General features: G+C 39.4%; 1 protein-coding gene across 1 annotated transcript in view; it reads right to left on the reverse strand.

The window, feature by feature from the left end:
- The window catches only part of LOC150080609 (uncharacterized), a 186,668-nt gene extending 178,834 nt beyond the window's left edge, over positions 1–7,834 (reverse strand). Inside the window, exons 1-2 of the mRNA XM_090380753.1 lie at positions 7,770–7,834; positions 6,458–6,606 (exon numbers count right to left, since the gene is read on the reverse strand). Of these exons, the coding sequence (XP_090236879.1) occupies positions 6,458–6,606; positions 7,770–7,834 (214 nt within the window). The remainder of the gene's footprint in view (positions 1–6,457; positions 6,607–7,769) is intronic.
- Positions 7,835–15,551: the final 7,717 nt, after the last annotated feature.

The following is a 15,551-nucleotide window of genomic DNA, read 5'->3' on the forward strand; positions in this document are numbered from 1 at the left end:
TTAGGACAGGATTCTCAACTATGGATCACCTTCACGTAATATCACAGCTAATGGAGAAAGCAAATGAATATAAAACACCATTATGCCTGGCATTTGTGGATTATGAAAAGGCATTTGACTCCATACAGCATAAGGCAATGTTTCAGGCACTGGAAAGACAAGGCATAGATACCCCATATATTATGATTTTGAAGAAAATATATGAGTATGCTACCTCCTTTATTAGACTAGACAAAGACAGTAGGAAATTTAAAATCGAGAAGGAAGTTCGACAAGGAGACACAATATCTCCGAAGCTGTTTACTGCTGCCCTTGAGGAAGCTTCAAGAAGATTAGACTGGTCGCAGAAAGGAGTCAATGTGAACGGAGAGTACCTAAACCATTTACGATTTGCAGATGACATTGTGGTCATAAGCCACGATCCCAAAGAATTAGAGGAAAATCTTAATCAGTTATGCAGGAATATAGTAAGGATTTTGGACTAAAGATGAATATGGCTAAAACAAAAGTAATGATGAACAAGTATGCCACAGAAAGGGAAATAATGATTGAAGCAGCAGTAATTGAAAAGGTGGAGTCATATACTTATCTGGGACAAGTTATTAACTGTAATAATGATAAATGGCTGGAAGTCAAGAGAAGAATAAATTTTGGATGGATAGCATTCAGGAAATATAGTCACATACTGAAGAGCAATATCCCAGTTTGTCTGAAATGTAAAATAATGAATCAATGTATACTCCTCACCATGACTTATGGAAGTGAAACTTGGGCACTCACCAAAAGAATGGAAGAGAAGCTGAGAACTACTCAGCGAAGAATGGAACGAATTATATTGGGAATCAGACTGTTAGATAAGAAGAGAAACACATGGATTAGGCAGCAAACTCAAGTAAAGGACATTCTTATCAAAACTAAAGAACTAAAATGGTCTTAGGCAGGACACATAGCTCGAAGACATGATGACAGGTGGACTAAGAAAATAACAGAATGTTACCCAAGAGGAGCTAGAAGATAACCTGGAAAACAAAGGCGGAGATGGATAGATGAAATTCATGAGTTTGTGGGTAGTAAATGGATGGCCAGTGCTCAAAACAGGAGGAACTGGAAAGTTGCTGGAGAGGCCTTCATCCTGCAGTGGATTGAAAATGGCTGATGATGATGAATCTTGTTCTTCAGACGGGAAAGGAAGCAGACTTAAGCGAGTTTGACAAACGCCAAATTGTAATGGCCAGATGACTAGATCAGAGCATATCCGAAACAGCATGGCTGGTGGGATATTCACGGTCAGCTGTGGTTAGTACCTACTGAAAGTGGTCCAAGGAGGGGGAAACGCACGAACCACCAGTGAGGTGTTGGACGACCATGGCTCATCAATGCTCGAGGTGAGCGAAGGCTCTCCCAGATGGTATGTGGCAACAGACTGCGACACAACTCACTGGTAATTGGAATGCTGGTGATGGGAGTAAGGTGTCACAACACACAGTATCGAACCCTGCTAAAAATAGGGCTGCATAGCCGCAGGCTGCTCTGAGTGCTCATGCAAACCATGGTTCACCGGTGACAGCACCTACAATAAGCACGCGAGCATCGAAAGTGGACCTTGAGTGATTGGAAGAAGGTCATCTGGTCCGATGAATCACGTTTCCTGTTGCACCATGTGGACAGCCGGGTATGTGTGCATCATTTACCTGGGGAAGTGATGGCTCCTGGATGCACCGTGGGATGAAAACAAGCCGGTGGCAGTGGTGTCATGCTTTGGGCGATGTTCTGTTGGAATACCCTGGGTCCAATCATCCATGTGCCAGGCACTCTGACGTCTACCACCTACCTAAACATCATTCACAATCTACTCTTGACAAAGAAACTCAGATGGATCTCCTTTCGAGTAATAAACTTGGAACTGCAGGCGCAGATGAGAAAAATAATTTAACAAATGCTCAGGCAAGCGATCCGGTACAGAATATTCTTACTTTATACGACAGAATTGCAAAAATGAGACGGGATCTCTCTAGTTTACTTTCTTACGAAGGCAACAAGATTACCAAGCAATAGGGTAACACTATAATGGATAAATGGTTCAATTTGGAGACGGCTGCTACTTATCTCCTTTGAGGATTGCCGATGAGTAACACGCCCAATGAAAAGAGTTGGAAAGAGTTATAAATACATTTTCTGGTATAACAACAAATATGTCTTGTTTGACCAAACAATCTGTTAGTGACAGTTCCTCTACAGACAAACCTACATTAAAACAAGATGTGTCCCCTGCCCCGATTATCATTGATGATTCAACTTTGCAGGAAGACATTGCTACTGATATCTCCCCTGTCAGGACCTTTGCTGATGCTGCCTGTTCTGCTGCAAATGTTCCTAAAGTGAAACCTGACAATGTCTTAATTCTTAGAGCATCTGAAAACAGTGACTGTAAGTCAAGTGCTGATGTTAAGACATTGGTGGTCAAAACTCTTAAATCGGATTTAAAAAATATTAAGATCAAGCCTCTTAGGCTAGTGAGGAACAAAGGAGTCTTGCTGGAAGCAGCCTCTAAAACAGATCTGGAGTGTCTGTCCTCTTCGGAGTCTTTTACATTTGCAGGTATCAGCACAGGTGTTCCTCGAAAGGGAAACCCCACTGTGCTGATTTTTATGTCCCAAAGGAATTGCCATGTGGCGAGATACTTGAAAATTTATATAATAGAAATCTTGGCGATTCTTATTTTACATTTGAGGAGGTTAAGAATGGAACTTTCTTTTGCTTCTCAACTAAACCAAAGTCAAATTTATCTGTAAACTGGACTGTTAGATTTTTGCCCAAGATTTACAAACATATAATTACTTTGGAGGGCATATTTCTTGCCTGGAGCTCTCATAGACGCAGCCCTTATACTATTGTGATGAAATGCTTTCACTGCTTGGGATATGGTCACACCACTCAGTACTGCCTGCATGAGTCCCCGTCTTGCAGTCACTGTGCACGTGGTGGTCATGTGTTTAACGAGTGTCCTAATAAAAACAAAGAGCTATCGTGTATCAATTGTAAGAGAGGAAAATGTGACTTTCACCATTCGGTGAGAGATAGCGACTGTCCTGTCTACAAAAAGGCCTTGGAAACAGCACGACTGAGGATTGCCGATGAGTAACACGCCCAATTCCAGTGTATATAGTGTAAATAATTCCCCTCTGATGATGATAATTATAATATTTATGCGCAGTTCTTTGGTGGTATGTTTTGTGTAGTTTGTGATTGTAGCGATGGCTGATGTGAGAGAGCAATGTACTTGCATCAAGTTTTGTTCCTTCTTAACGATACAGCAGCAGAAACCCATAAGAAGTTGAAACAAGCTTTTGGTGACAATGCTTTAGGCCAGACGCAGACCTACTACTGGTTTAACCATTTTAAAAATGGTTGAATGTCAGTTGATGATGACGATTGCTCTGGGCATCCTTCATCAAACACTACCCTGGAAAATGTCGCAAAAGTTCAGGCGGCAATCCGTGAAGACTGCAGGCAGACCATCCACAACATTTGTGGCATTGTAGGACTATAGTACGACACATGTCAGCAGATTTTGTTAGACGAGTTGAACATGAGAAGGATTGCAGCCAAGTTTATGCCACAGTTACTGAGTCAAGACCAAAAGCAGCATCCCATGGAAGTTAGCAGAGATCTTCAAGAATGGGTCAGGAGTGATCAAAACTTCTTTTCTATAGTTGTCACTAGTGAAAAGAGTTGGGTATATGGGTATGACCCAGAAACCAAGCAACAGTCATCCCAGTGGAAGAGCCCATCTTCACCCCGACCGAAGAAAGCCCGACAAGTGAGGGGCAATGTGAAGTCCATGCTGATCTGTTTTTTGGACATTGATGAGATTATTCATAAGGAATTCATTCCTCCTGGTCAGACAGTCAATGCAAAGTTCTACTTAGATGTCCTGAGGTGGTTAAGGGAAGCCTTCAGGAGGAATGGCACACAAAGAACTGGGTCCATTATTATGATAATGCGCTGGCCCACACATCTCTCACTGTGGCACAGTTTTTGGCATCCAACAACATGACGATCATCCCCCACCCCACCTTATTTTCCAAACTTAGCCCTCTGCAACTTCTTCCTCTTCCCAAGAATGAAAATCAAGCCGAAGGGTCAAAGATTTGACAGCGCAAAGGATATCCAAATCAAATAGCAGGCAGTGCTGAGAACTATAATGAAGAAGGACTTTCAGAACGCATTCAAATCATGGGGAAGCGCAAAGGATATCCAAATCAAATAGCAGGCAGTGCTGAGAACTATAATGAAGAAGGACTTTCAGAACGCATTCAAATCATGGGAGAAGTGCTGGGATTGGTGTTTACGCCCTCAGGGGTACTACTTCAAAGGTGACAGTGGCGAATAGGACCCACAGTGAGTCTAATTTAAATACATTTCGGGAACTTTTGGGTAGCACCTCATATGTTATTTAAAACAGCTAATTTACAATAACCTTAATACATTCAAAACCGGTCATAGTCCACAGAAAAGTCTAAGGTTGTGCACTGCTGCTGTACCTTGAAAATTCTCGATGCACTTCATTATCAATGCTAATTTTACACTATCTTGACGTCTTGGTGTTAAGGTTAGTCAATAAAGATACTTTAAATAATATAAGGAAATATTAAAGAAAAAATTGCTACTTTGACAAATGAAGCCTTAGGGACAAGGATATTGCAACCAACCTTCAAAACCTGCAGCCAAAAGGGGACCCATAGTCTTGGTGCTTTGTTCAGGGGAAATCAGTAATACTCTAAATGCTATTTCCGTGAGTTCACAAAGCTAGCATTTTATGTAAGCAGGGATGTAATACCACTTTTATCTGATCATTTTGTTACTTATGGGCAAAAATGTAAGTAAACAGTTGTTTCTAAAGTACAAAAAATGCTTTGTTAGTCAGTTAAATAAAGTATTAATTTAAAAGAAGATGCATTATCACATAAGTAAATATAGTTTCAGAATAGGAAATAATGCATTCATTATTTCCTATAATGAATATAAGAATATAGAAATATGATTATTCCTATATATGCATAAGACAAATTAAAATTTTTCATATGCATATATAGGAATAATGCCTGCATATGACAAATTAAAATTTAATGTTAACAAGTAAACTGAATTTATTCTGGTATTATGCCAGATGTAGTATACTTTTATAATAAAAATTTAGCTTATCACCATGTGCAAGTTGAGTGCATTATTAATTTGTACTCTAATATAAGAGTTTATATTCAACGTGATACTCAGAATTGCATAATTTCAGAGAGTTTACAGTCTGGAATATATTCAGAAGCAATACAATGAGAATTTCATAACATTCATGTTTAGATATGTTGATTTCATAAAAACTAATACTTCAGAGTTGAATATCTTGCGAAATAGAGGCTACTTTAATAAGAGATCAATAACTCTTGAAATAATTCTCATGATAATTACACCAAGTTTTAGAATACAATGGATTTACCTTTTGGTGGTGGCATTACTGTTAGGCTTTGTTCAGTGCTGTAGTCGTACAATTAGTAGAAGGTATACTCACTCTACGAATGTTATAATGTTAAATATTTTAATAATATTTGTTTTTTCAAGTCTTTCAAAAACCAGAAGGTATGTGCTATTCACCTAAAAAAATCCAGAAGGTATATGGTGTATACCCACATATACCCTTCACTACAGCTCTGATTTTGTTACCATGAGACATTATTTACTAAGTTTCTACTATTGAAACAATTTCAACAGTCTCTGGATAGTGATTATTGAAACAACATAGCAAATATTTTTTTCACCCTAAATAGTGATGGAACCTACAGTGTTCATATATGATTGTACTATGCTGTATGAAAGGCAGTTACAGTTAAAAAAGAACAATTCAAGTCTAATGCAATGTTGGTTGATGAGGGTATCTCTAACAATCCAAACCTGCAACTGTATCATAATCCCAGTAACCTACAAACAAAATTTTGGATATCTAGGTTCAATCATTACCAATGTACTCTATAATTTAAAATTTGTACAAATCAATTAAATTTCTGTCTTTGGAGATGTTTTGGTTTCTCCACTGATGGCAGATGACTTTCAGCAGTCAAGCAGTAGGTCAATCTAAATTGCTAATATCATTTTATACAAACAGCAACATCAAAAGGTAAATCCATCATATTTCTAAAATTTGGAGCATTATCGTGACAATCATTTCAAAACTGATTGACCACTTATTAAAGTAGCCTCTATTTTGAAAGATGTTCAACTCTGAAATGTAACGTTAGTTTTAAAAATTCCTATATCTAAACATCAATGTTACGAAATTCAGTCTGAAATTAATAATTAAATTTCATAGAAAATGTTAATACAGATCATATAGTAGTCAATCATAAGGCCAATATTCCAATCTTCTATAATATTTAAATTATTTAACTATTACAGATTTACATACCAGAAAAACTTCGACACTTTTCACGCATTCCATCAGAAACATCCTGGGAATCATCACTTTGATTTGATATTGTTCTTTCAGGTGATGGAATATCTCTAGCATCATAAAATATATCCTCTGTATCTGAATCTAGGCTACTAAGGCTCCAACTGGGAGAGGGAAAAAAGCAATTGTTACAGTATCTAAGATCAAATAAGCCTTTATTCTAAAAAAGTCCTAAGCCCTACTCGTACCTGCCAAGCTAAGAAAAGGGCTTATGACCTCCAATATTCAAACAATAAGCGTAAGGTAAAATTCAAATTGGAACTGGATAATCACTTTTTGGCAAGGGAAAAGTACACTGGTGTGAAAAACTTAAGGACCAATCAGGTTTTTACTTCTAGCTTCTCATAGGAGTGGCCTGGATATGGGAAAAGCATACCAAAGGAACCTCATGAGATACAGAAATGATGAAGGAAACAAAACCGACACAACAACGGAAACAAAATGGTATAGAGGGACTTTATTCAAAAATGGCAACATAGCACTAGCTGCCATGATACAGATGCATCACTGCCAAAGATGGAACAAAGGGAAGAGGTGGTCCTCAGTAGGAGATATGACCACCCCTAATGTCGATGCAGCCTTTGCACCGTCTGTCCATACTTAGAACAATGTTGTTGATAGGTTCTTACAGTAACATCATCCATTCCTCTATCAGTGTCATGTCCATTCCTTTGTCAGTGCCATGAAAATGTACACCAGCTCTTCATCTGGTGAACATTTTCTGGTGGGTGTGGATGTGCCGCTAGGCATCTTCCCAGAGTGCCCTATATGTGTTTGATGGGATTTAGACTAGCGGAATGGGAAGGCCAATCCATACGAACAATGTCCTCACTTTCCAAAAGCATATCAACAGCTGCAGTGCGATGGGGTGTGGTGTTATCATCCATAAACAAGAACTCGAGGGACAATGGCACCTGGGAACAGACACACATGGGGAAGGATTACCTCAGTACAGTAGTTCCAGTACTGCATTGGTTACAGTACCACCTTCCAGTATCTGGAGTTGTGTACATCCATCCAAGATAATGCCTCCCCAGACAAGAACACCTCAACCACCATATCGATCCCTTTCAGTAATGTTTGCAGGGTGGTACCGTGTGCCAACCTCTTGCCAGATTAGCCGATGTCTGGAATCGCTGCTGAGACTAAATCTACTCTCATCAGTAAAGAGTATCTTACCCCATTGTGCTGCTGTCCAGTCCTTGTTTTCAATACACGACTGTAAACACCATCTCCGATGGGCAGGTGTTAAAGGGACACAGCATACTGGCTGTTGGGCAAAAGTCCACCTTTGTGGAGTCGCATGGCCACAGTAAACTGTGATACCTGCATAGCTGATTTGCAATGGATCTTGCTGTCTGGTGCCAGTCCCTCTTGGCCTGTAGGAGTATATAGCGGTCATCACTGGGCATTGTTTTTTGTTGACGACCATCATTGGCCCTTCGAACAGCAGTACCTGTCGTTCTGAAGGACAACCACACACGTGAGATGATGCTATAGGCAATACCAAACTCTGCAGCCACATTCCTTGCACTTCGAGCTTCCCAATTATTCGACCCCGGGTAAAGTCATCCAGATGTTGTTTACTGGCCATTTCGTTGTCTGTAGCACTGTATGAAACCAATCGAATGTCTCTAACAATCATGCTCACCGTTCGGTAATTTGCACATAACTGCTGAACTGTTGCTTTTATCAGTTTATGTGAGCCCTCTCATCACAATTCAAATTTTTGCGTGTGCAAGAGCTTTCTACTGAACAGCCACAGTTATACAAATCGCCACAGGCTGTTTCGTTTGATTTTGTGGTTGTAACCTTTAGATATAGCGTTGGTCCTTAAGTTTTGCACACCAGTGTATGAGTGATTAGAAATTTTACTTTTTTTTTATGGTAGATATAGAAAAAGTCTGCTTCCTCCATCATTTAGTCATTCTAAAACTAATAAAAAAACTATATAAACTGTAAATATTCTATTTTCAAGGAGCATCAAAATATCACTTATGAAACTTGTTTAGAAAATAATAAAAAAAAAAAAAAAAAAAAAAAGATAAAGCAGATAAGCTCATTAATTTCTCCATGTTTTGTCTTTTTGTATTGAATTTTCTTTTCTTATATTTCTGCCATCTGTTTTATAATTTTATGGGGTGAGTTCAATAAAATGTTCAGATCATGATCGTTGTTCAAGGTTGAGCCAACTGAGTGCACTGCCACAAAGCATAATGTTTAGACGTTCCTCACCACAACCCTTACTTCGACACAGTAAGCTGTTCACTTGCTTATGATGGTCTATTATTATCAGATGATAATGAAGACAGACATATTTTCATATCTTGTTGTATTTCAAAATGTTTTATCCCACCAAACAGTGTGTGTGTGTGTGTGTGTGTGTGTGTGTGTGTGTGTGTGTGTGTGTGTGTGTGTGTGTGTGTGTGTGTGTGTGTGTGTGTGTTTTAAATGTTGTTTTAACACACCAATAAATTCAAAAAAATACCTTTAAGGTAAAATTCAAAGTGGAACTGGATAATTACTTTTTGGAAAACGGGAAAAGTATGTATAATTGGAAATTTGACTTTATTTATTACTATTTTTTTTTAGAAAAATGTAATTTTCTATAAACAGCAATGAGGATTCTGCAATGAGCAAGTTTTTGACTGACATCATTATTTTAAAGAGAGTAAGAAGTCTGTTGAAAATGGATGGATGTTGCAATTTGGATGGTCCTCAACTTCAAATAATAATGGAATTTGCCTCAAGTGAAAAATTTAGTATGAAATTGCCAAAGATTAACTGTTTATGGAACTGTTGCAGAAACCTGTATCATGTCATTCCATTTTAACATTAACTTTGAACATGAAACAATTTTCATAAAGTTCGTGCTGTAGCTGTTAATAGAGGAACAATGTGAACACAGTCAGTAAGTCACTTTTGATTTGTTAAATGTGCAACTAATGATGAGGCACTTTGAAATATATCATAAATGGAGATGAAATATGAGTTTATGAGTAGTCACCCCAATGGAAGATTTTTTTACCCACCCCTTGATCCAAAAAAAAGTTTGCATTTCTTGACCATGAGGTTGTAGGCCACTGTAGATATGCTCCAAAGGAACAAACAATTAATAAAGAGCCATATTATGAAGAACAGAGACCTTTAGTGATATGGTTCAAAGAAAAAGGACCTCTGTGACAGTACAGCAATTTAACCATTTATCATTTGGAGACATGTCGATTTGACTCTTGTGAATGACTGGGGAATTTCTAAAGTTCTTTTCAATCGAAGCTGTAGTTAGCTGATCTCAGTTGGAGGGAGTAGGGATTTTCTCGCATCAGTTATTGCAAGTGTCATAGTGCCACGTGTCATCAAGGCAGTGTTAGGTGGGTCTAAAAACTGCTAGCTTGGGGGATTCACAGACTACAAGATTAAGAGTAGCTGGAGGCAGAGGCAAAAGTGATTCTTGCACTGCTTTTTTTTGTAATGAGCAGCAGCCTAGAGAGCAAGTTGCTGGGGATTTCAAGAGCTGCTGGAAGTCATCATGAACAAGTAAATACATGGGCTGTGTTAGGATTACTAAGAGTAAGAACAGGTGCATGTATACTTGCATGTACACCAGCTAGACGTATAGTAAATAAATTTGATGAATTTGAAGTGCTGATCACGGCATCAGAGGCAAATATTGTTGGGATATCAGAGGCAAATATTGTTGGGATATCAGAGGCAAATATTGTTGGGATATCAGAGGCAAATATTGTTGAGACATGGTGTCACACAGATATAAGCAGTGCAGAATTGGAATTTGGGGAGTACAATATGTACAGAAAGGATAGACAGGGTAGGAAGGGAGGAGGGGTTATGCTGTTAAGAAACACAAAATCTAAGGAAGTGCATCCAGTTGACATGGGTGGACAGTGCAATGTTGAGTCTGTTTGTTGTGACATAAACACTGGGAAAGGGAAAATGAGAATAGGAGTGTGATATAGGCCTAATGACTCTGATGAGTACAATGAACAGTTGTGCAGAAAAATGGAGTGGGCCAATAAATCAGAATGTCTTGTAATGGGGGATTTTAACTTTCCAGATAATGACTGGAACTTGTGAGAAGGTCACTTGCATGCTAGCAAGGCTTTTGTGGATTTATTGGAGGACTGTTTTCTACAGCAACATGTTTGAGGGGCCACCCAGATGGAGTAATACTCTTGATCTGATTATCAGCAGTGATTATTCATGCATTAAGAATGTGCAGATGAAGGAACCATTAGGTGACAGTGATCACAGTTTAGTGATGTGGGATTTACTTAAAGATGTAACTATCATCAAGGGTAAGGGAAGGGTTTTTGATTTCATAAAGGTGACTATAGTGGTCTCAGACAGTTTTTAAATTCTATACAGTGGGATCAACTGATGATGTTACCAACGGTGAATTCTAAATGGGAAGCCTTCGGGGATTTAATCTTGGAGGCTACTAGGCTTTTCATACCAACTAAGAAATACTGTTCAAGGTTCAGGCCTAAATGGATATCAAATGAATTAATGAGGCTCATGGCAGAGAATAAAAATGCATAGGATGCATATAAATTATCACATGACACAGAAGCCTATGGCAGATATAAGCTAGTCTGTAATCAAGTCCTAAAGGAGGTTAGCCATGCAAAGGCAGATTATGAGAAATCTTTAGCTAAGGATGCAAATAAAAATAGCAAAGAGTTCTTTACTTATATAAACTCTAGAAGGAAGGGGATGAATCAGAGTGGTCCACTTAATATAGATGGTTCAACTATTGATGATCCTGCTCAAGTAGCTGATAAACTGAATGAGTATTTTGCATTTACATTTGCACATGAGGAGTTATTCAAGGAGGGGAATGCCAGAAGTTTATCAAACTCTAACAGGGAGCGAGCTAAGTGATTTTGAAATAACTGAGAGCAAAGTGGAGAAGAAATTAGCAATAGTAGAGGCACATGATGCAAGAAAGCAAGCTTTCTTGCTTTCTTGCATCATGTTTTTCAGCATCAGCTAAAAAACAAAAACTTTTCCCATTTCATTGATCCATTCATTCTAGATATTTGTCTAGTTCTGCTATGAATTTATTTAAGCTATCAATTTCCACAACAATAGATGGAATTTTGTTCCAGCAATCAACTACTGTCTGGCTAAAGGCAAACTTCTGCACATCTATTCTACAACTGTCTTTCCTCAGTTTGAATCTATGCCTCCTCAGGTTTGTAATCAGAGCAAGAGGAAGAATCTCAACAGCACTGAGCCTGCTCAATCCATTCAAGGCCTTATACACCTCAATAAGATCACCTCGTAGGTGCCTACTCTCCAGAAGTTGCAATTTGCAGCACTTAATCCTTTCTTCATAAGAGCACCCCTTTTTCCCTTCACCAGTCTTGGTGCCCTTCTCTGTGCTCATTCTAGCAACTCTACATCCTTCCTAAAATGAGGCTCCCAGACCTGTATTCAGTACTCAAGGTGTGACCTGACCATTGCCTTATACAGAGGGACAATCACCTTCTTATCTATGCTCGCAAAAATCCTGTATATCATTGACAAGACCCCATTACCTACTCTGGCATACATCTGCACTGCTCAGAAAACTTCATATCTGACTACACAATTACCCCCAGGTCTCTTTCATTCTCCACTAATGGGATAATCACCTCCTATGCTCGCAAAAATCCTGTATATCATTGACAAGACCCCATTACCTATTCTGCCGCACGTCAGCACTGCTCTGAAAACTTCATATCTGACTGCACAATTACCCCCAGGTCTCTTTCATTCTAGCTACCCTGAGTGTAACACCATATAATTGGTACATTTCTCTGGGGTTACTGCTACCCATAAGCAGTACTTTGCATTTGTCAATGTTAAAGTTTAGTTGCCACTTCTCAGCCCATCTACCCAACTTTTCCAGATCCTGTTGCAGCAGCATACTGTCATTACTGTTATTAACACCCTGTCAACCTTTGTATCATCTGCAAACTTTGACATTAAGCTTGATATGCCTTCATCAATACCATTGATAAATATACAAAATAACAATGGGCCCTGAGGGACACCACTAATAACATTAGTCCACATAGAGCAGTACCCACTGATTACCACTCTCTGTCTTCTCCCACTCAACCATCCTTATCCATTGTAGCAAATTGCCCTTAATGACATACTGCTCCAATTGTTGAAGTTAAACATAAAAAAGGCACTGGGGTGGATGGAATCTATCCAGTTATACTGAAGGAGGCAAAGAGAGAAGTTAGCAGAACTGGAATTTGGGGAGTACAATGTCTACAGAAAGGATAGACAGGATAGGAAGGGAGGAGGGGTTATGCTATTAGTTAAAAAACACATAAAATCCAAGGAAGTGAAGCCAGTCGACATCGCTGGACAGTGCAGTGTCGAGTCAGTTTGGTGTGACATAAGCATTGGGAGATCAAAATTGAGAGTAGGAGTGTGCTATAGGCCTAATGACTCTGATGAGTATAATAAGAAACTGTTCGGAGAAATAGAGTGGGCCAGTAAATCAGAGAGTCTTATAATGGGGGATTTTAATTTCCCAGATATTGACTGGAATTTGGGGGCTGGTCACTCACACAGTAGCAAGGCTTTTGTGGATTTATTGGATGATTGTTTTCTACATCAGCATGTTCGGGAGGCAACTAGAGGGAGTAATACTCTTGATTTGATTATCAGTAGTGATTCTTCATGCATTAAGAATCTGCAGATAAATGAACCACTTGGTGGCAGTGATCACAGTGTGCTGAAGTGGGAGTTACTCAAAGAGGTAACTACCATTAGGGGTAAAGGGAAGGGGTATTGCTTTCGTAAAGGCGACTACAATGGACTGAGACAGTATTTAAATTCTATACAGTGGGATCAACTGATGATATTGCCAACAGCAAATTCAAAATGGGAAGCATTCAAAGAACTTATCGTGGAAGCTACTAGGCTTTACATACCAACTAAGAAATATTGTTCAAGGTTTAGGCCTAAATGGTTGTCAGATGAACTAATGAGGCATATGGCAGAGAAGAAAAATGCATGGGATACATACAAATTAACACGTGACACGGACGCCTATGATAGATACAAGTTGATCTGTAACCAAGTTACAAAGGAGGTTAGGCAGGCGAAGGCAGATTACGAGAGATCCTTGGCAAGGGATGCGAAGAAAAACAGCAAAGAGTTCTTTACTTATGTAAACTCTAGAAGGAAGGGGATGAATCAGATTGGTCCACTTGAGATCGATGGGTCAACTGTTGATGACCCTGCTCGGGTAGCTAACAAACTAAATGAATATTTTGCATCGACATTCACACATGAGGAGTTATTCAGCGAGGGGAATGCCAGAGGTGTATTCAACTCTAGCAGTAAGCTAGAGAATCTTGTAATAACTGAGAGCAAAGTGGAGGAGAAATTGTTGAAGATAAACACAAGAAAGGCACCTGGGGTGGATGGGATCTATCCAGTTATATTAAAGGAGGCAGCAAAGGAGGTAAGCAAACCCTTAGCCATAATTATGAGAGCTTCCTTGGACTCAGGGGAGGTACCCATTGACTGGAGATGTGCAAATGTGACCCCAATTCACAAAGGGGGATCAAAGGCTGACACAAGTAATTATAGACCTGTGAGTTTAACTTCTGTTCCCGGAAAATTAATGGAGGCACTGGTGAAAGAAGCACTGCAGGATCATCTAGACAAGACTTCAGTTATAGCTAGGACACAGCATGGTTTTGTTAAGGGGAAGTCTTGCCTGACCAATTTGATTGGATACTATGATGCAGTCACAAAAGAACTGGATGCAGGGAATAACTTTGATATTATATACTTGGATCTTAGAAAGGATTTTGATACTGTTGCACATGGAAGACTGCTGCACAAATTGGAGCAGTGTGGCATTGGAGGCAAGTTGCTGCTATGGATAAAGGGGTGGTTGAGGGGGAGAAGACAGAGAGTGGTAATTAATGGACACTGCTCATCGTGGACTAATGTTATTAGTGGAGTCCCTCAGGGTTCAGTATTGGGGCCTTTATTGATTTCTGTATTTATAAATGATATTGATGATGGTATATCAGGCTTAATGTCCAAGTTTGCAGACGATACGAAGTTTGGCAGGGTTGTCAAGGACACTACTGACACTATGCTGCTGCAACAGGATTTGGAAAGGTTGAGCAGATGGGCTTCGAGGTGGCAAATGAAGTTTAACATTGACAAATGTAAAGTACTACATATGGGAAACAGCAACCCCAGAGCAACGTATCAACTCTGTGGTACTACACTGACAGTGGTAGAGAATGAAAGGGACCTGGGGGTGGTGGTGCAGGCAGATATGAAGTTCTCTGAGCAGTGCAGACGAGCTGCAAGAGTAGCTCATGGTGTATTGTCAATGATATATAGGAATTTTTCTAGCAGGGATAAGGAGGTGATTATTCCCTTGTATAAGGCAATGGTCAGGCCACACCTAGAGTACTGTATACAGGCCTGGAGGCCTCATTTCAGGAAGGATGTAGAGCTGCTGGAACGAGTACAGAGAAGGGCAACTAGATTGGTGAATGGGACAAAGGGGTTCTCTTACGAAGAAAGGCTTAAGTTTTGCAAATTACAGTGTCTGGAAACTAGGCACCAGCGGGGTGATCTGATAGAGGTGTACAAAGCCTTGAATGGTTTGAGCATGCTCAATGCTGATGGGATTCTTCCTCTAGCTCAGAAAAATCACCTGAGAGGGCATAAATTCAAATTGAGGAAAGACAGATGCAGGATAGATGTGCGGAAATTTGCCTTTAGCCAGCGGGTGGTTGGTGGGTGGAACAGACTTCCATCCCTTGTCGTGGAAGTTGATAGCCTAAATAAGTTTAAGGCTCAGCTGGACAGGTATTTCGAACGAACAGAGGGGTGAAGTGGAAGTGGTTATTTTTATTTATTTATGTTACTTTTTTTTTTTTTTTTTTTTGGCTGATGCTGCATAAGCTTGCTTTCTTGCATCAAATGCCTCTACTAATGCTAATGCTAATGCTAATGCTAACTCTGAGCCATAATTATGAGAGCATCCTTAGAT

The sequence above is a fragment of the Mastigoproctus giganteus genome, chromosome 9 (genome assembly GCF_048544385.1).
Source record: "Mastigoproctus giganteus isolate SK-2022 chromosome 9, ASM4854438v1, whole genome shotgun sequence".
Classification (NCBI taxonomy): Eukaryota; Metazoa; Arthropoda; class Arachnida; order Uropygi; family Thelyphonidae; genus Mastigoproctus; species Mastigoproctus giganteus.